The sequence below is a fragment of the Plecotus auritus genome (assembly GCF_963455305.1).
Source record: "Plecotus auritus genome assembly, chromosome: 1".
Classification (NCBI taxonomy): Eukaryota; Metazoa; Chordata; class Mammalia; order Chiroptera; family Vespertilionidae; genus Plecotus; species Plecotus auritus.
In genome coordinates this window covers 208,349,665-208,371,875 of record NC_137770.1, presented here as the reverse complement: position 1 = coordinate 208,371,875, position 22,211 = coordinate 208,349,665, and the positions used below count along the sequence as shown (strand labels likewise).

General features: G+C 35.1%; 1 protein-coding gene across 39 annotated transcripts in view; it reads left to right on the top strand.

Moving 5' to 3' along the window:
• The window catches only part of ADGRL3 (adhesion G protein-coupled receptor L3), a 798,149-nt gene extending 776,861 nt beyond the window's left edge, over positions 1-21,288 (top strand). For 14 of the 39 annotated variants that reach the window (XM_080681583.1, XM_080681582.1, XM_080681581.1 and 11 more), the window contains one exon: positions 18,871-21,288. In XM_080681583.1, the coding sequence (XP_080537709.1) occupies positions 18,871-19,673 (803 nt within the window). In that variant the 3' untranslated portion in view covers positions 19,674-21,288. Of the gene's footprint in view, positions 1-11,917; positions 12,047-16,942; positions 16,995-18,870 lie in introns of all 39 variants that reach the window. The other 25 variants (XM_080681578.1, XM_080681561.1, XM_080681590.1 and 22 more) reach the window with 5 other exon arrangements.
• The last annotated feature ends 923 nt before the right edge of the window (positions 21,289-22,211 follow it).

The window sequence follows — 22,211 nt, the reverse complement described above, 5'->3', positions numbered from 1 at the left end:
ATTCCCTGAAACTGTGTTCTCTGTCAGGACAACATAGCAATGCCTAGAACAAGTAGAAAATCTATTTGAGCTGATTTCAAAGAGATAGTGATAATGTTAAACATTAAACTTCTTATTACTTTTATGTGCTAATTTGGTTTTAATAAAATGGACATGTCTTATAATTCAAAATTTAAAAACAAACAAAACCTAACTATATCTCTCATCTGAAAAAATGTTCCTACTGTATTATAAACATAAAGGTAATGATGATATAAATGGTATATAATTTTCAAAGTTAAGAGAGCGATCACTTTTCAAATTATTTTTTCTAAGAAATATATTAACTGTGTTCTCTGTCACGACAACATAGCAATGCCTAGAACAACTTTTTTATAATACAGTAGGAACATCTGAAAAAATGTATATAATTTCCAAGGTTAAGAAAGCGATCACTTTTCAAATTATTTTTTCTAAGAAATATATTAACTTATATCTGATCTTTTAAAAAGTGCATAGAAATTAATTCAATTACATAAAAAAATAAAATGTGAAAGGAGGATCTACATTTAACAAAATAGAAAGTATCTACATTTAGAAAAAAGATAAGTTGCTATTACCAATAAGTATGTAGTATCCAATTAAAACAGTACCTTTGGAATTGCATACAAAGGCTTGCACTTTGTATAGCTCAGCTTTATGTATTGCATGCTATTTGAAAGTGTTTATGTGATAGGTTCTCCTACAGTTTTCATAATAGGCTTCTTCATAATTTATCATTATAAGGAACGAGGGTGATTTAAAGACTAAGTTACCCATCACATTCATAGAAAGTAATTTATAGCCTCAGAACCCTACTACTAAATTAAGAAAGATTTGAGAGGAATGAAGGAAGATAGTTAATCTCAATATAGAAAAATAGAAACAATATAAGTTTCCTGAAACAGCCTCAGTCAAAATAGAAGAGATTTGATTATGATTATATAAGTCTTCTCTGAACAAGATTGTCAAGAATATCTTTATTCACAGATATCTTATTTTAATTCATATCTACTTTGCTCAGACATACTTTTCTCAAATTTAAAATTCAAGCTTTAGCCAGAATAGACCTTCTGCATGTAAGCTCATACAACTGGCACAGTATAAGACAGTATGCCAAAACAGGGCACAGAATTATATGAAAAGTTATATTTTCTTCACATTTGTTTTATATTGTTAAATATTTATTATACTTTTCTTTGTTCTGAGTTTTATTTTATTCAGCAAAAATGCATAAGCAGTATGTTACTTACAAATGAATACAGCTGTGGGACTGACCACATACACATACTATATATTATATTCTTACTAAAAATAATTGTGATTTACTGCTGTATTGCCTGTGGTTAAACAAACTTGGCCTGTTATCTTTAGGTTCAGTATTCTTTATGGTCAGTATTATGACAAAGAAATATTGGGAGAAAGTATAAACAACACAGAATAACAAACAAAATATTAGAGCATACATTGTATAAAGAATGTCTAAAAATTGCCCTAGCCGGTTTGGCTCAGTGGATAGAGCATCAGCCTGTGGACTGAGGGTCCCGACTTTGATTCCGGTCAAGGGCACATGTCTGGGTTGCAGGCTCTAGCCCCGTAGGGGATGTGCAGGAGGCAGCCCATCAATGATTCTCTCTCATCATTGATGTTTCTATCTCTCTCTCCCACTCCCTTCCTCTCTGAAAGCAATAAAAAGATATTTTAAAAAAAGAACGTCTAAAAATCAAATGAAATTCAACAGCAAAAGATAAGAGCAAGCAATTCACAGAATAGGAAACCCTTAGGGCCAATAAACATGTGAAATATTATCTCATCTCTTTGGTAAACAGGGTAATGCAATGTATAACACTATCAAATTGGCAAAAATGTCAGTCAGACAATATCATCTTTCCTCGAATCTGAGAAATATATACTGTTCATGGAAGTGTGAATTGGTACAAACACATTTAGTAACATTTTGAAAATATGTTAACATAGGACCCAGTAATTGCACTTTTAAGTATTTATCGTAGAAAAATGTATGTGTCTGGACAAGACGACATGTATAAAGACAATTAGTGCAAAACAAAGGAGAATAGAATAGATAATCTCTAGGGTTCACAACTCTAAAGCTCTGAATTATATATTAAAATAGAGGCAACACCTCTGGATTCAGTATATTTCATTTTTTATTGAACTAACAATAACCCAATCTGTACTCTGGAGAAAACATGTCATTGAAATCCATATTAATAGATTCCCAGTGAATGAATTAGCTATTAAAAGAAGCTAAAGTATTTCAGAATCATTTGAAAAAAAATTTAATAGGCTGGTTGATTAAATTTTAATAGCAAACTTGTTGGTTATTGAAAGTACACGGTGTGATAAATCAAGATGTCATCTCTTCAGTTTATGACTTCAGAAAAAAATGATGAAAGAGTTCTTGGCTTTCAAGAAAATATTTCTTCCTCGACACTTTGTAATTGAATTAATTGTTTGAATACAAAGAGTGAAAAATAAAAAACTATGGTTTCTCTGGTTTTTAAAGTTACTTTAACTTTTTAAAAATATATTTTTTTATTGATTTCAGAGAGGAAGGGAGAGGGAAAGAGAGAAACATCAATGATGAGAGAGAATCACTAATGGGCTGCCTCCTGCACACCCCACACAGGGGATCCAGCCTGCAACCCAGGCATGTGCCCTGACTGGGAGTTGAACCGTGACCTCCTGGTTTATAGGTCAATGTTCAACCACTGAGCCACGCCAGCAGGGCACTTTATTTAACTTTTAAGTACAGCATGAAGATTCTGTTAGTTTTATTATTATAAACATCTCAGTCTTGATTTACATGGCTGTCTCTGTTTTATATAAAGTCCTTTACAATTTAAGTAATCATTGCTTGCACTTTCTGTAGATTATTTGTTCTACAGAGAAAAACAAAAAATAAATTAATAAATAAATAAATAATACAAGAATAAGCTCTGTGTTTCGTGTACCCACAACCTATAAACCCACGTTTGCCCCACCTGTATTTACTTGCACAAAATAAAGTCTCCATTATGGGCCAAAATTAAGGTGTGAAGACAAAAGCAGAGGCATTATTTAATCGTAACTCCGCTTTATCTATAACTGTGATTATGTATATCAGCCAATATATATAATGAAAATGACTCCATAAAAGAAAAGCATCAAATCAAGGGAGAGAGAACCAAGAAGGAATGGAATGAAGGATAATGTATCTTAAGGAAGAAATAATTGGCCATTTAAAAGTGTTTTATTGAGGAAAAACAGAACATTTACCATCCTATATATTTATAAATTACAAGAATTTGAATATTGAGGCATATTGATATGTGACTGCTAAAAAATGGCTGTGTTGATTTGGCTCATTAGATCACTGCAGTCTTAAAATACAAAATTTGGCCCATTCAGTATGATCAAATAAAAATGTAAGTATGTTTTTTTTAAATGAAGTGTGAAGATCAGAGCAGAATGACAATTCAAGTTATTTTTGGAGATTTTCAGTACACCTTTGTTAGCCTGCTGTCAGGAAGAAATGTTGCTGGAATTATGTTTCTGAATGATATAATACAGGTTCAGGTGGGATCCAACTGTCATCTTTCTTCAGATCTGTTCTTCACTTCATCATTTTAAAGCACAGTGATCTGCCTTAGATATTTTTCTCAGTCCTCAATTATACACTGTATGTGTCACATTGAACTCTCCTAGATGGTGCTGTCATTCAGAGCCTCCCAATGTCAAAACACCTATTCTATTTTCATGGCCGGGCAGTCCGGTTGGTTGAAGTGTTGTCCTGTAGACCAAAACGAGGTTTCGGGTTCATTTCCCCATCAGGGCACATACATAGGTTGCTGCGGGTTCCATCCCCACCCATTCCAATGTGTATGGAAGGCAACAGAAGGATGTCTCTCTCTCTCTCTCTCTCTCTCTCTCTCTCTCTCTCTCTCTCTCTCTCTCTCTCTCTCTCTCTCCTCCTCCTCCTCCTCCTCCTCCTCCCTCCTCTCTCTCTCTCTAACTAACTAACTAACTAAATAAATAAATAAAGATAAACATATCCTGGGGTGAGGATTTTAAAAAAACAAAACACCACTTTTCTTAAAAGTAACTATGGCCCTAACTGGTTTGACTCAGTGAATAGAGTATCGGCCCCGGGACTGAAGAAGGGTTTCAGGTTCCATTCTGGTCACCTTGGTTGCAGGCTCAATCCCCAATAGGGGGCATGCAGGAGGCAGCTGATCCATGTTTCTTCACCCTTTCTCTCTGTAAAAATCAACAACATACATTTTTTAAAAATGGCTATGATTTTACACGTAATCTTTTTCAGTAGTTTTGGGGTCTGACTTTAAAGTAATTGTCAAAAAAATTTGTCCTAAGTTTTTCATATGGAATATAAAAGTCCCATTTGCTTTGTATTACACTGGCATCAGAAATAAAAGATTTTGTTGTAGGCCTTCTGTTGGCAGCTTTGTTGGTGATTCATGTATAATTAAATTCAATGTGAATTCCTTTTCCATAATTTTATTAAAGAACTAACCCTTGTTTCTTACAGCAAATAAGCAGGTATTAGTAGACTATAGCCAGGATTTAGTGAGTCAGATAATTAAGGAACAACTATTTTTACGTAGCCACTTTGAGCTTTCAGCTTTTTTTGCCCAATTTGAGCTTTATGTTTTGAGTCATGGGTTTTTCCCCACCCTACTTATTATCTACAATTAGTATTGAATGTTTATTTCTGCTTTAAACATTTCAATATTATAGTACCTGGAATAATGTTAGAAGGAAATAAATGACATTAGGAATTGCATAATTGACACTGCTAAAAAAAAGTACTCAAATAATGAAACTACATGTAGTTCATAAAATGACTTTGTTTTAGTTTTAGATTCCCTCCATGCCATAGAGTTCACATAAGTGTTTTTCTTATTAAAGCAAATATCATCAAGCTCTCAGGACTATTCTGGACACTTGGAATTGAACAATGAAAAAATACCTAGTCCTCCCTGTTTTCCTGGGGCTTACATTCCAGTGAAATTAGCACATAAACATTCTCTCACATAAGTAGGGTTGTAACTTTCTTCCTCCCCACCCCCAGCAGTAACTTACTTACATCTTCAAATTGACTGACCAATAAGCTTAACTTTGCAGCTGAAAAACAGTGACAGTCTGTAAACACTGATCTTCTTGGAAGTCTTCAGCGATTTCACAGCTATCAGAAGGGAAGTTTACAAATCAGAAGTTAGTTGGAGGGAAGAGGAATAGACAGCGGGGACAGAACCTTGGAAAACAGCAGTCAGAATTCAAAGAAACCTGAGTAAATTGGGGAAACAACCAAGAAACAAACACAATAGACCTCAGCAGGCAAGCGAAATGCAGTGCAGCTCTAAAGACCAAAGTAACTGCACATCAAAGGCAGACCAAGACAGGTTCTGGGCAAATTTGGCAACAAGATGTGTGTTTTGTTTTTTTGTTTTTTTGTTTGTTTGTTTTATTAAACACGTGAGTGCCACCTTTCAAGGTGTCATTGACATGCCTAAATGTGAGTGGGGAGTGCAGGGACCCTGTGGTAATAACTCCTAGGAAAATTGCACTTATTTTGGATGGGGACAGAAAGAATGACCTCTTTAGGTCACTGAAAGCCCTGAGTGTCCGTAAAGCATGAAAAAGGATTGACTTCTTTCACCCTGTGAATCAAATGAGGAACAATTGGTTGGTTACTCCAACATATCCCTCCTTTGAACTAGCAAACCCATAGAGGTTATTGGTGACTATTTATACTTCTTGTGAAACATGAATTATCACACATTATATTCTACTTTGGATTTCCTGTGACTGAGCCCTCACTTAAATTACAACTCTCCATTTTCAGGACTAAAGTTACTTTCAGTGACATTAATTACTTTGGTTTCAAATGATGGGTAAAGTATAAAAGTGAGTGATAGTAAAAAAGCAACTTAAAGTATGCTTCTGTTTCTATCAGAAAAGGGTCCTTAATAGCAACAATAAAAATGAAAATGTTTAAGTTTTAAATTATTTTTGGTAAGGTTTTATGTGGTTTTGAATTGAACAGAACACAGTTGGATCTCCAGTTATGAATGCATGTCACTCATTAGGGCTGTAGATAATGAACTGATTCTGGATTGCACCCAGTTTGGGAAAGCACCTTACCAAAGCCATGGAGCTGAGAGACTGAATATTGTTCTATTTAGCCCACATTGTGTCATAGCACAGTTGTGTACTGATAGCATTTCTACTATTGTTGTTGGCCTTCTCACCTTACCAGGAATTGATCATAAATAAAATTAACTTTAAAAACTCAGTCCTTGACATGGCTGGGTGCTCAGTTGTTTAGAGCGACCTCAGGTAAACAAATAGGTTGTAGATTTGATTCCTCATCACGGCACATACTCAGGATGTGGGTTCAATCCCCAGTTACGGTGCGAATGGGAGACAACCAATAGATGTTTCTTTCTTATATCGATGTTTCTCTCTCTCTCCCTTTCTCTCTAAAATCAATAAAAACATGACCCCAGGTAAGAATTAATAAAATAAAATAAAAATCTCAGTCTTCCTACAAGTCTACAAAATATGAAGATCACTTGAATAAAACATCTTTAAGTAATATTTGGTGAAGAAACTTGGTCTTTGTTTATAAAAGTACTTCAAAGTAAATCCAGATTTAAAAAAAAATAGAAAAATCTAAAAAATAACTTTATGCTACGAGAGATATAATCAGATGGATTATCTATAAAAATTTGGATAGCTTCACTATAATTTTATTATGAAACTTCATTTTGGTATGATTACAGTTTATTTTGTTCTTTATTCTTAGATTTTTATACACTGCATGATAAATAAACAAAAAAAAACACACAAAATATTGAGTCACCGACGTCTTGCTTATGCTTGATTCATCCAAACTCAATGTTTTCCTTATTCTAAAGCACAGATTATATTATTTCTAAAGTATTTTACATTTTATTTAATTTTTATTTAGATATAATTGACATATAACATAATATAAGTCTAAGGAGTGCAAAATAATGATTCTATATTTGTTTATTTTTCAAAGTGATCACCCCAGTGAGTCATATATAGTTACAAAACTTCTTTTCTTGTAATGAGAACACTTGCGTGGATCATGGTCCTTTACATCTGTATAGAAATATATATATCACAGCCGAAACCGGTTTGGCTCAGTGGATAGAGCGTCAGCCTACAGACTGAAAGGTCCCAGGTTCGATTCCGGTCAAGGGCATGTACCTTGGTTGCGGGCATGTCCCCAGTAGGGGGTGTGCAGGAGGCAGCTGATTGATGTTTCTCTCTCATCGATGTTTCTAACTCTCTATCCCTCTACCTTCCTCTCTGTAAAAAAATCAATAAAATACGTTAAAAAAAAGAAATATATATATCACAAATGAATATCTTATTTTATAAGCTGTATGAAGCAAGATAAATAGTAGCATGCAATTTTCTTAGCCTACTGTTTGTTTTCTAGTTAGTTCAAATTAAATAATGTGTGTTAATGGAGAGAAATGTGTAGCTATGTGGATATAAATTCCAGCCATAAAGATTTTACCCCCTTATTTGACCTGTGAGAGAAAATAAAGAATATGAACAATTTTATATTTTTTAGATTTTTACCCTAGTTCAATATATTAAAATGCTTACATATTTCATTTCCTATTTAAATGCTTATTTAGAGTAATTTTAGAAAGTAATCCTATCTAATAAAAGAGTAATATGCAAATTGACCATACCTCCGCTACACCCACAAGCCACGCCCACCAGCCAATCAGGAGAGAATATGCAAATTAACCCAACCAAGATGGATGCAGCCATGGAGCGAGCAGGAGGCTTGGGTTTCCCCGGCAATGGAGGAAGCCAAGTTTTCCGCACACCCTGGCCGGCCCTGGACTCCACTCAAGGCTACAAAGTTTCAATTATAGAAGTTAAATAAATCCCAATAAAAATGGCAGCAGCCACAGAGCTGGAGAGAGCAGGAGGCTTGAGTTGCCCCCGGCGATGGAGGAAACTAAGCTTCCACAGCCCTGGCCCGCCTGGGCCTCTGCTCAAGGCTACAAAGTTTCAATTATAGAAGATAAATAAAACCCAGATACCAGGGCCTCCACTTGGGTCGCCGGGGGGTGTGGCTGGCCTGCAAACCACCACAGGCCCCTAGCCCAGGCCGCCCCAAACCCCAAGGGAACCCCCTCCCTGATCCAGGACACCCTTCAGGGCAAACCAGCTGGCCCCCACCCCTGCACCAGGCCTCTATCCTATCTAATAAAAGAGTAATATGCAAATTGACCATCACTCCAACACACAAGATGGCTGCCCCCATGTGGTCAAAGATCCTGCCCCCATGTGAACACAAGATGGCCGCCACAAGATGGCCAGCGGTGGAGGGCAGTTGGGTTTGATCAGGCCAGCAGGGGAGGGCAGTTAGGGGTGACCAGGCCGGCAGAGGAGGGAAGTTGGGGGTGACCGGGCCAGCAGGGAAGGGCAGTTTGGAAGGGACCCAGGCCTCCAGGGGAGAGCAGTTAAAGGTGACCAGGCCTGCAGGGGAGGGCAGTTAAGGGTGACCAGGCCTGCAGGGGAGGGCAGTTAGGGGCAAACAGGCTGGCAGGGGAACAGTTAGGCATCAGTTAGGCTGGCAGGGGAGTGGTTAGGGGGTGATCAGGCTGGCAAGCAGAAGTGGTTAGGGGCAATCAGTAAGGCAGGCAGGTGAGCAGTTGGGAGCCAGCAGTCCTGGATTGTGAGAGGGATGTCTGACTGCCCCTTTAGGCCCAATTCCACTAGGATCGGGCCTAAACGGCAGTCGGACATCCCTCAAGGGATCCCAGATTGGAGAGAGTGCAGGCTGGGCTGAGGGACACACACATCCCCCGTGCACGAATTTCATGCACCGGGCCTCTAGTTATTTATATTAGAAGAATAACTTTCCTTTTTACTCTCAAAATAGGCTAGAGTAATAAATATGTAGTAGCAGGTATAACTTTCATGTAATTTGCTTTTTAAAAATATTATGTAGACCAAATCCTACCTCTAACTATTATTGTGAAATTTGTGTAACATCAACAATATCCATGCTTAAGATTTACAATAATCCATTTCTATCTGAAAGGCACTATAGCCAACACTTTTTAAGCTTTACTTATTAATTTTTCATATATTTAATTTATTAATGGGAAACAATATCCTGATAGACCTATTATATGATAAATTGATTATCTGTCTGAAACATTATCTGTATGAAAGCATTTACATATACATGTTGTACAACTTTAGCAAATAGTCATCAAGTACTTAGTGAAGAATTTGATGATAGTTCTGTGCTCATTCTTGGCAGGATGTGTAAGATGCAAACACATGGCTTATTTCCTGAAAGAATTGAAACTTTCCAGCTCTAGAGATCCGATAAGTTATATTGTCCTTTAAATCAAAAGGTGTTCACTATCCAATTTTGAGGTTAAAATATTTGCTATGACTAAGAATTTACTGTGTGGGAAAGAGCTATAATTTCAAAAAAGTTAAAACTCCCAGGCCAAATTTTCCCTTCTCGTTTTTTTAGCATTTTCTACAAATGACTAAATGTTTTTGTTTATTCATTCAGTATCGATTTCTTATTTTGAGACTAGAGACCCAGTGCACAAAATCGTACACTGCTAGGGTCCCTAGTGGCTGTTGGCTGCCCCGGGTACTCCCTCCCTTCCCCCAGATGGCCCTGCCCCCTGATCGAACTCCTGGACGAACTCCTGTTTGAGGGGACAATTTGCATACTATGCTTTTATTATATAGGATCATGGGGGATTCATTTGGAGTTATATGAAATAATACAGAGATCATCTACTTTTAACTAGGTTTTCTTCAATAAATACCTTGTAAAACTATGTTACAATATCACAGCTAGGATATTGACATTAATACAATCTACCCATCTGATTCAGATTTCTTCAATATTTCTTATATATAATTGTATTGGTGTGTGTGTTTTGTTTAGTTCTGTGCAATTCTACCACAAGAGTAAGTTTGTGTATACACCACCACAATCAAGATTCAGAGTAGTTCTATTACCACAAGATGCCTCATGTTGCCCTGTGTGACCATACCCATTTAAACCCCCTTCCATTTCTAACCCCTTGCAATCACTAATCTGTTCTCCATTTTATAATTTTGTCATTTCAAGAATGTTATGTATATAACCGAATTATACAGTATATAGCCTTTAGGATTATCTTTTGTACTCAGTATAATTCCCTACAGATTCATGCACTTTAATATTGTATTAATAATTTGTTCTTTTTTATTGCTGAGTAGTGTTCCATGGTATGAATGCATCACAGATTGTTTAACCTATGCACAGTTGAAGGACATCTTGGCTGTTTCCCTTTATGGGCTATAACAAATAAATTTGCCATGAACATCCATATGCAGGTTTTTGTATAAATACCAATTTTCATTTCTCTGGTATAAAAGTCCAAGGGTACAACTGGGGAGATAGTATGGTAATTGTACTTTTAGTTTTATAAGAAACTGCCAAACCATTTTCCAGAGTAGCTATACTGTTTTACAATCCCACCAGCAAAATACGAGCAATTCAATTTCTCATCATCCTTGCCATCATTTGATATTGTCACCATTTTTATTTTAAGTATTTTATTTTAAGTATACCATCTTTATATCCTCTTCCAAGAAATGTCTATTTATCCTTTTGGCCATTTCTAATTGAAGTGTTTTATGTGTGTGTGTGTATGTGTGTTATTGGTTGGTTTTTATTGTTGACTTTTGAGAGTTTTTTCTGTATTCCAGATACTAGCTCTTGTTGGATTGTAAATATTTGTAAGTTTGTTTGCAAATATTTTCTCCTCATCTATAGATTATATTTTCATTCCCTAATATATATGTATATTTAAATTAGCATATACTAGTGTGTTGAACCTATTCCTATACAACTTATGTTTTCCTTTCCTCAGTCATTTTTTTCTTTCTTCATCATCTACCATAAATACACATTCTGCCTATCATTTCCATACATGCCCTAATTATATTTAATAAAACGGATCCTCTGATTTTTTGCTTTATTGTTAAATGGCTTTGGAGGGTGGGAGGTTGCAACTCATACTGATGTTATGTTAGAAACTAAGAATTGAAAGAATCTAGTTTTGTTACTTTGCTCTGCCAAAGTCCAAACAACCAGTTGGAAAATGGAAAATATAATTATGCTTGATACCATGAAGTTATTATTTTTAAATATTTTAAAATAATACCTATATTATCATTTTATCATATTTGTCAGTTCACCTAATTAGTATGCTATGGTGTACTAATAAGAGTGATTATTTTATTTTATTTCAATTTAAATAATGGCTCTTCCTAAAATTTTGAAAAATGTCAAATTCTTCTGTTGTGTCTATAACTGCTCTCCAAATGAGTGTTTTAAATGTTGTCTTTTATTCTTTTTGACTTTTATTGAAAACAACCCAGTGGTTTCTGTGACTGAGGTGATGTTTGTTTAATTTTAGCTTTTCTTTCTTTGTTTTTAACTTTTTTTCAACTTTATTTTATGTTTTGTTTGTATGGAAGGTTGTATTTTGCTTTATTTTATTTTACTTTTAGCAAGCATGGGAATATATACTTGCTTATTCTTTGGAAAAGAGAACACCCTAAATGTGGCTTAATCAACATTGTAAGTCATTTGATTTCTTCCCCATTGACTTGGATATGTGCATTATTGGAAATGTGTGCTTTAGCGGCATATATTTTTTTAGTCTAATTAGCTGCCTGCCTGTAATCAGGACTATATCAACTGTTGTCATTCTAAATGTTTCCTTTCTTTTTTTCAAACACATTTGCCTGATTGACCTGTTTTTTTCTCTGTCTTTCTATGGGGCTGCTCCAGGAGCCATGGCTAATCATCTTATAAGCAATGCTCTGCTTCGTCCGCATGGTACTAACAATCCCTATAATACATTGCTTGGGGAACCGGCGGTCTGTAACAACCCTTCTGTCAGCATGTACAACGCACAAGGTGTGCTGGAGTTTATCTTAATTTTTTCAAGTCAGAGTCCCATTTTATGTAGCTTTTATGGCCACATTCTATTTTTCTTTCCTTCCTCCTGCCTTTTCTTTCTTTTGGAAGCAGACACACAGATTCCTTTCACCTTCTACCCCTCTTGGTGCTTTTATTTTCCATTTTCCTTAGGTTTTTTTCATAGTAAAAAACGGATTCCTTTCTTCTGATAAACAAATGCTTGATTCATCAATATGTGTTTGTTTCTTTGTAATGTTATAAAATGTATTGTGGCTTGTCAGTACTTTTCTTGTTGTTGATTGATTTTGAGAAATGTGGTATTTGACTAAGGTAAGTGAGATGAAGGAACACTTGAACCACTAGTCTTAATGTTGTAAGATTAAATAAATAATCATACTCTTATACCATGAAGCACACTCTAGGCACAAAGCTTCGGTACTGATGAAAGCATTCACAAGGACTCCAGGGAAAATTACATTAAACATGGAGGAAAGAACAGTGAACTGAACAGCAGCAGTTCAGGTTCTACCCCAGCTTTCTATGGTCCATATGAGCTGGTTCACGAAGGTCCCTGAGTCCCTTTTCTATTGTTAAAAACAAGCCTTTTGAATATGGTTCCTCTACATTCTCTGGTTTTAAATGATATTAAATTTAATTGTGCCCTGGCCAGTATGGCTCAGTTGGTTGGGCATAATCCTGTGCAACGAAAGGTTGCTGGTTTGCTTCCTGGGACTGGAGGCAGCAATTGATGTTCTGCTCTAACATCAGTGTTTCCTTATCACTCTCCCTCTTCCTTCCTCCCTCTCTAAAAATTAATTTAAAATCTTTTAAAAAATTGTTTATCAAACAAAAAGCATAAATCTCTTTAAACAATTTATAATATTAAAGTCAAGACATTGAAAATATCAATATATCATATGTAAAGAGACCACAAGAAAATAATAGCCAAATAAAAGTTTTATAATCCTAGTCAGATCTACTTATTTAAAATTATATTTGAAAGAAAATTCACTATGAGACAGAGATGTCCAAGATTCCTTCAAGTTAGATGTGATACATTAGGAGTATTTAACATTTCCAGGTGATTTTGAATAAAATGTATATTAATCCTCTGTGAGAATCTTTGTGGGAGGTTTTGGTTTGTTTTACCTTCTCAGTCAGAGGTAAAAGATTGGGGGCATAATTAGTGGCTAAAATTTGGTGTGAATGCCCATTCCAGAAAAGTATGTTTGCTTCAGCATGGCCATTGGGTGTCTAAAACCATCTGACCTTCCCAGGTGACCTTGCCAAATAAAAAGGATGCTTTTAAATTATTTCTAAATACCAAAGTCAGTAATCCAGAAGTGACTTCAGGAATACAGTCAAATTGTTTGTCAATAGGACAAAGTAATTAAGCAAACTTTACATTTTATTGCCTTTTGAAGGCCCATGCATCCAAGAAGCATAGAATTTTAGAATCAAAAGAAGGAACAGGTTCATTAGGTCCTCCTTATGACATTCCTAAAGTGCATTCTCTAATATGACCCTTCCCAGCTCAGGATTTCATATACAGTGACTCTTGAACAAGAGGAGTTAGGAGCGCCCAAGCCCCTATGCAGTCAAAAATCTGCATATAACTTTTGACACCCCCAAAACTTAACTGCTAATAGCCTCCTGTATTCTAGAAGCATCAGCAATGACATAAACAAGGTATTAACTTTTAGTGTGTATGTTGTATCAAATACTGTAGTCTTACAATAAAGCTAGAGAAAAGAAAATGTTATTATGAAAATCATGAGAAAATATATTCAGAGTATTTATTTTAAAAAATTCTCTTATATGTGGACCCACACAATTCAAATCCATGTTGTTCAATGGTCAACTGCATTCAACTGCTGAATTGCTCCATTTGTTGTATATATTTTTTTCCTTCCACTGAGCTGAAATTTGCCTCTGGTCATGATGCTTAGATTTGCCCTCTAGAGCAAAGAGCAAAGCATTCTGCTCTCTGTTGCAGTCCTTTAAATACTTGAAAGCAGCTAACCTGTCTTCTTTTAGTCCTCTATTTCCCTGGAAAAATAACTCAATGCCATCAATGTGAGATAGTTTCTAGGTCCTTCTTCATGGTCTCCCTCCCCCGCTAAATTTTCTCTCATTTGTTAATGTCCATATTTCATTGTAGCACTCAATAAAGTATATTTTGCCCAATGCACCAGATGTGGTTTGGCAGAACAGTTTAGCAGACCTCATAACGGCCTTTTTTAAAATTTGGGCTATGTGACAGATAACTGTGTCATCATAAAGATTTTAAAGTGTGCTGACAGTAAGTTTTGAGTTATGTTAAATGAAGATTTATAGCACATCTGCAAATTTAATCTGTTCTACATTATTCACACAAAGAGTTGTTGGAAATTGTTTTAAAACTAGCAACAAATTTAGGTAGCATTTTGTTTCAATTTTTTATTATTCTGATATAGTTCCTAGTGACTTATATAATGAAAAATTTAATAATTATTATTCTATATGTTTTTTCTGATTCAATATCTGCTTTCTTGACTTATTTTCTTTTTATTGCTCTCCCAAATTAGGAGATATTTCTAAGGATGAAACACTTCTGTAAACACTATCAAAATGAAATTCCCATGATGCAAAAGTTTAAAATAAAATATATATATTGAAAGTTTATTTCTGTGGAATTTATTACTGGATATTGCTACTAAGATTATCAATAAATACACAAAGGATTCTTCTGAATGGATTTGTGGTTTATGCCAGTAAATTAAATTAATTCTACTGAATTTTCTTAATCATAAGATAGCCAATAATTTTATTCATGTTTTTCAGAGTCAGAAGTGTAATTGTTCAGCTATTTGATGCTAAATATTTTTAAGATGTTAATAAACTATGATAGTGCTTAAAATAATTTTTTACAATTGACCCAAAATAAATCTTGGTGATTGTCATTTGCTACTAATCTTATGCTTTCAGATGAATGCACTTATATTCTTACTGGCAAGGTGAAATCTTACATGAAATATAGGTGGCTCGGTATGTACGGGAGTGGTTTATGTTGAAGTACCACTTAGTTCTGTTCTTTGGGTCCTCTGATTCAGTTGCACCAATGCCATCCAAGCAAAGAAGCATTCAGATTTAAAGTACCCATTTTTGTTTTTAATGCCTTTATTCAAAATATGTAAAGATGTGTTTATAGTGGCACTGAAGCTTATTGTTAGGAATAATGATGAATAATCTTTTTTATTATATTGGATTTAGAATGTCTTTGGAAATATTTAAAACTTCATGCATAGTATTTCTGGACCATTATCTTTTTGTCAATATTGGACAATTCAATTTTTGTAAGACCAATTTCATTATATATAAACCTGTCAACAAAACATAATATAGAGAGGAAGTCATGATTTTATAAAATAATGTACATTTTAAAGTAATTTAATTCAATTCTAAAACTTTAAAGACAGTTACATCCTTAGGATGGGATATAGCGAAGAATACATTATGAATTATAGTTGGTAAGAATACAAGGTCATATTATAAAATATATAAATAAACAGTCAAAGCCCAAGGCAGATGTGAAGAGAACGAGATGGCAGTATCCAGAGCAAATCAGAAGATTTCCTTTCTGGTCCCAGTTCTGCCACTCCGTGCAGGGTAGTTAGGTAAGGCGTGGCCTCTCTTGGCTGCGGTTTCCTCATCTCTGAAAAGCACGGATTAAACTTGTGCTTTCTAGTTCTAAAATTCTGTCATTTAAGGAGGGAGCTTTAAGGAGCCTACAAAGGATTTCCCCCTGTGCTTTACTGGTTTGGCTTTCTATTTCCAGTTCTCTTTCTAAAGCTATTTCGAAAATGTAAAAGAAATTCCTCTGCATCTTGAAATATTGTTGGTCTTTTGCTGAGAACCAAATAAACATTTAAAGTACACACACCTTTTTTCTAAAGCAGTGGTTAAATTCTAATAAGCCAGAATCTCTTGAAATGATCTATCCCAGTGAATTTGCAGGAGTATTTGTGTGTGTGATGATGATTTAACCTTCCTGTACACAGAATCACAAAGAGCAGTTCTTTTGACCTGATTAAAATATGGGGTTTTTTAGAAACATAATTTCAATAGAATTGTTTTTAATGGATCAGCTCAAAAATGTTTGATTGCATATGATTGTGCAGCAACCCAGAAGAAAACGATACTGATGGTGGTATTCCCCCGCTCCCTACATTTTCTTGATACGGAATAATGACTGGATTTAACCTTTTTCTTTCTCCATAGTTATACAACTTTTGAATATGAGCTCCAGAAATGACAGTCTTATTCACAAATGATAAGAATCATTTATATAGGTACAGTAGGGGAAAGACAATCTTTCTACATGGAAAGAGAAGATAAATACGGGAAAAAATATGAAAACCTTCAACTATAGTCTCTCTGTATATAAGCTAAAAACTTTATAATTTTGCTGAAAATTTTTAAAGTTAAATAACATTCCTTAGAAGTGGGCATTTTCTAACATACATACATACACACACATATATAATATTAAAATATAGTTGTGGAAATATTCATGGCTTGCCCTCAAATATTTATTTTCCTTGGTTGGTGTGATATTCTTAACTTTAAAAAAAGTGTATTTGTTTGAAATTTACAAACTGTAGAAACGCTTATTAAAGACTCATTTTACTAGCATGTGTTAAGGTGGGGTTCTTATTTTCTGACTAACATTTCAGTATTTTTAATTATGATAAACCATGTAACACAGACTCATGAATTTTGGGGCAGTGAAAATTATTTCCTTTGACTCTTTTTTCTGCATATCATCAATTTGCTTTTTACTCATGTTTCTTCTACTGTCGCTGTAAGCTTACTTGTTGTTTTTTCTTTCCTTTTCTTCATGCTGTCGTTTAGAGCCCTACAGAGAGACAAGTATGGGAGTAAAGCTAAACATTGCATATCAAATGTAATTTTTTTTAGTTCACTTTTATTGCATCACATATAGATGATGTAGTTATTAAAAACAGTTCATCTCACAATTTAAAAACTAAAGAACCTATGAATTGACTTATATAAATATATGTTAATAGAGATTAGACGCTTTTGTTGTCTGATTCTTTTACTGTGTCACATAATCAACATAGTTGTTAAGTCTCATGTAATGTTTGTGTGAGTTAAATTGTTTTTAAATTAAGCATTTGTTTTTGCTAATTCATAAACTTTTAATTTTTATTAGTACATTTCATCATACAAATATATGTCATATGCAACATGACCACTTTAATTTTACTATGGCTGTTTTCAACCCGCACCTAATGCATTGACAACAGAAATAATAAACACGTTTCAATGCATCAGTCACGCGACCATAACCATCCAGCCTACCATAGCAGCCTCTGCAGCAGCCGTCACCCATCACATATGGCCCTTTAAAAAGCATTTACTTTTTTTTCCTTAACATTGTGGATTTGTCTACAAGATACCTTATAACATGAAAATAAATCGCTTCACCCTATGTCTGTGATGGCTGCTTTTTAATGTATTTTATGCACTGCTGTTTTTGAAAACTGTGTTACTTGAATACAGAGTATCATCAGAAGTCTATCTAAAAATTGACCAATTTGGGACACTTTATTTAAGCCAGCAGTGAACTAGTTCAGTTTTGATAAACAATTGCATCACAGATATAGAATGAATGCTATATTTTCACAAGTTAGCAGTACATTGAAAAGTTTAATGAATTATTCAATTAATTGTTCAGTAAAGAAATACTCTTTCTTATTTACCACTATTGGTCGAATGTTTGTGTTTGATTTTCTTTTGTGGTTGCATTTGAAGAGATTTATGGAATTCTAGATTCTTGGATTTCTGTTCATTTAAGAGAATTCAAAAACCTTGAATAAGCATGTGGTCAAATTTATTTCACTATAGCTGTTTCTTCCCAGAATACAATGTTTAATCAATCTCTTTTTAAACCTAAAGTTTAATATATACACAAAGTAATCACTCATTATGAAATGGAAACTTTAATTTTCACACTATGTCTTTAGGAAACAGATCACATTCTTTTGTATTATTATTTTAATGACCCTAAATAATTATTAATGGGTTAATATGTAATAGCAACCAAAGTGCTTATAGCAGGGAAAAAAGTAGAAAGTAAAAACAAATATTTTTCTTTTGAAAGTTCCTATGTGCAAATTATTTTGATGTGCCACTCATTTGACTAAACATTATTTTATGACTACATCATTCTGACAAATTTAACATAATCCTTTTGTGGTTTTGTATGTAGGGATTACTTTTAATATTAAGAATTATATATCAAATTATTAGAAAGTGCTTGATTCATTTACTTTGACCAGTATATTCAAAGTACCACACAGGAATTATGTTACTATTATACCTATTCCAATGTTAAGACAACATGTAAAATTAAAGGTAATTAATTACTGAATTGACTTTGATGTGTATAAATTGAAAGCTATGAATGATTATACCAAAGTGTTGCTTTTTTTTTTTCTTCTAAATTGTAATTAAATAGGCTTCAAATAATTTTAGGCAATGTTTGTGTGTAAATTGCAAATTCATAGATTTTTTTTCCATTTTAAGATTTATTTTAAATAGTTCTTTTCCAATTATAAGATGTCTATCAATTGTCCAAGTATATATAGATGTGTACATTAAATTAGTGTTTTTTTTTACTTCCAAACATTTTATACTTAATTAAAAATGCTAGCAATTTATACATACTTCACAGTGCTATGTTTTTGCTTTTGTGTCTGTGTGTGTTCTATGGCCAATTGGATAGCGATGTCATAGTGTCTTGTAATTTTTTTCAGAGGGGCTTCTGAACAATGCCAGGGATACAAGTGTCATGGATACTCTACCACTGAATGGTAACCATGCCAATAGTTACAGCATCGCCAGTGGCGAATACCTGAGCAACTGTGTGCAAATCATAGACCGAGGCTACAACCACAACGAGACCGCCCTAGAGAAAAAGATTCTGAAGGAACTCACTTCCAACTACATCCCTTCCTACCTGAACAACCACGAGCGCTCCTGCGAGCAGAACAGGAACCTGATGAACAAGCTGGTGAACAACCTGGGCGGCGGGGGGAGCGAAGAGGACGCCATCGTCCTGGATGACGCCACCTCCTTCAGCCACGAGGAGAGTCTGGGCCTGGAACTCATTCACGAGGAATCCGATGCTCCCTTACTGCCCCCACGAATTTACTCCACTGAGAACCACCAGCCACACCATTACCCCCGAAGGCGGATCCCCCAAGACCACAGCGAAAGCTTCTTCCCTTTGCTAACCAACGAGCACACAGAAGAGCTGCCGTCGCCCCACAGGGACTCCCGCTACACCAGCATGCCCGCCCTGGCTGGGGTGCCCGCCGCGGAGAGCGTCACCACCAGCACCCAGACCGAACCCCCGCCGGCCAAGGGGGGCGATGCCGAGGATGTTTACTACAAAAGCATGCCAAACCTGGGCTCCAGAAACCACATCCATCAGCTGCACACCTACTACCAGCTGGGTCGCGGGAGCAGCGATGGGTTCATAGTCCCTCCCAACAAGGACGGGAGCCCTCCGGAGGGGAGCTCCAAAGGACCTGCTCACCTGGTCACTAGCCTATAGAAGATGACAGATGGACACCAACCAAACTGCTCACACCTGGGGGGCCGTCCGAGTCGCTCTAAGCAGTGGGAATGATGTGTACTCCTCAATCTTGATGCTGTTCGTGAATGACAACCACAGACTGTCAGACTTTTTCTTTCTTCTTTTTCTTTTTTTAAACGGGGATGTTTAGGTCAGCCCAGGGGAGAAAGGTAACTGCTGAACCCCCCTGTGCCCTCTCCTTTCCTGTCCTTTCCCCCCTCAGATGGAGACTTCATTATGTTAATGAACGAGATAGGAAGCAAACGGCGCTCACTGTGGCCTTGTTGACCATGTCGTGTTTGTTCTAACATCCCTGATGCTCTGTTACTATAATTACAAGGACCTGATTTTTTTTTAAAAAGGCCAGAAGAGTTGTTTGAAATTAGTAACAATGCTGCATCTAGATTGGAGTGCTGCACAAACAAACATAAAAGCAAAGCAAAACTGTATCACAGAGTGTTTTTTAGTCACTCACAGCCTGAGTTCACCGCAGCAGGAATAGCTGTGGTGTGCAAAAATCAAACAACACAATAACGAAACGGAGGGGAATTCTAGAATTATATGCTAGATGCATATTTTATGATTTGCTGTATTAACTGATGATAAAACTAATGGCAGAAAAAAAAATTGAACAATTTCTATGTAATGTACAGATACTAGCATTGCACATATAGTCTGCTTTCTGTTCCTCCAGAATTTGAGTCCTGTTAATGTAGTGCAAAAAAAAAAAAGAGAGAGAGAGAGAGAGACATTTTCTTTTTCTTTCGTGCTGGTCTTGCAAGTTTGTCTACTAGTAAGAGAGCAAATTTTCCTTCCTTTCGCTTTTGTTTTCTTTCTTTTTTTTTCCTTTCCTTTTCTTTTTTTCTTTTCTTTTTTTGCCTATTTTCTTTAAAATGTCACCTGGCAAAAATAAACAAATAAATAAATAAATAAATAATAAATAAATAAAACTATCACTTTATAAGAATCATTTTCTAGTAATGCAAACAAATTATTTTTTACAAAAAAAAATAAAATAAATAAAATTAGACTTCCTTCCTCACTATATATCTTTATTCAGTCAGAATATTTCCAAGAGCATTTTTGCAAATTAGAGCAGGACAAACTTTTATGTTTACGGTGCACATCTGTTGTAATGCAAGCATATTTGGCAAGTGATTCATCACCATGACAGTAGCTATGGTTCTAGAAGTCAAGAGATGTCAATAGAACTAGTGGGGCTTCTGCATGTGAAAACAAAAACCAAAAAACACGGTATCCCATAGGCATTAAAGTGCTGAATGCTCAGTCTGATCCCCAAGTGGGCACCTGCACTACTGATTTTAAAGGAAATCCACACCCTTGTAGTAAGAATCAAAAAGTCAAGTTATTTTGAAGTGATTAAAGAAAAAAACTCTTCTGTTTGCTAACAGGAACATTTATTTATTTGACAGGATTTTAAGTAATATAGGAATACAAGAGGTAAATTAGCAGCACATATAATTTTCTTTTTAAATTTATGATCCATTTTGTATGGTCTCAAAGTTGGATGACCTCATTACTAATATTTGTTGTAAAAGTGAAACTTGTTTGCCAACCAATAAACAACTGATTGAGATTTAGTAGATATTGTATTGATGTATGTACTATATGATTGATTAATTATCCTTTTTATTTTTCTCACCTTTCTTTCCTTCTGTTTTCAGTATACAAACTTTTCCTCATCCTCTTTGGCCCAATTGAGCCATGCAAAAGAAATTAATCTGCCTGAATGAATAACCTAAGCACAAAATTACACAGTTTTTGCAGAGTAAACCAGAAAAATGGGATGGGCATGTTTATGTTGGCCGAAATAAGATGCATAACTTACTTTTGAGCACGTTACTATATAGGTTACTATGTGCTTATTTATAATGCAGCTGCGGTCTCTTAAGCTTATTATAAAAGCCAATTCAATCAGAGATTTAAGTATTAAATTGGGGGGAGTGGATGTGGATCATATCATTTCCTTCCTTGTAAACTCCATTTTGATGTTAGAAACTTAAATCCACTCAATTGGCAAAATAACAGAGTAACAGCAAAGAGAATATCCATTTTGTAATGGTAGTATAAGACATTTTAATGCTAATTTTTTCTTGTTTTACATGTGGAGAAAGTGGAAGTAAAAACATCCTTCCAAATAAACTATTTTTGATCTCCAGTTACTGAAGAACATGTACCAAGTGTCCAAGCATGGAGCCTCACCTAGGGCAAAGCTAGAATGAATTTGCCAAATTATTATTTCTCTTGCAGTATGTAATATCTTGGTGATTTCTTTTTCCTTTTCATTTCCCCCAAACCTAAACACCTACCACCTATATATTGGTTTATTAAATGAAGATGGGAAGGAATAGTTTAGAGAATAGCCAGTAATCTATAGTTTTAAAATATAAGACAAAAGGAAACCTTTTGTGCTGAGTCAGAGTACATCCTAACCTTATATCACCTCAAGATATCTTATGCATCCTTCCCTTTTAGTCACTTGACATGAGTATTTTT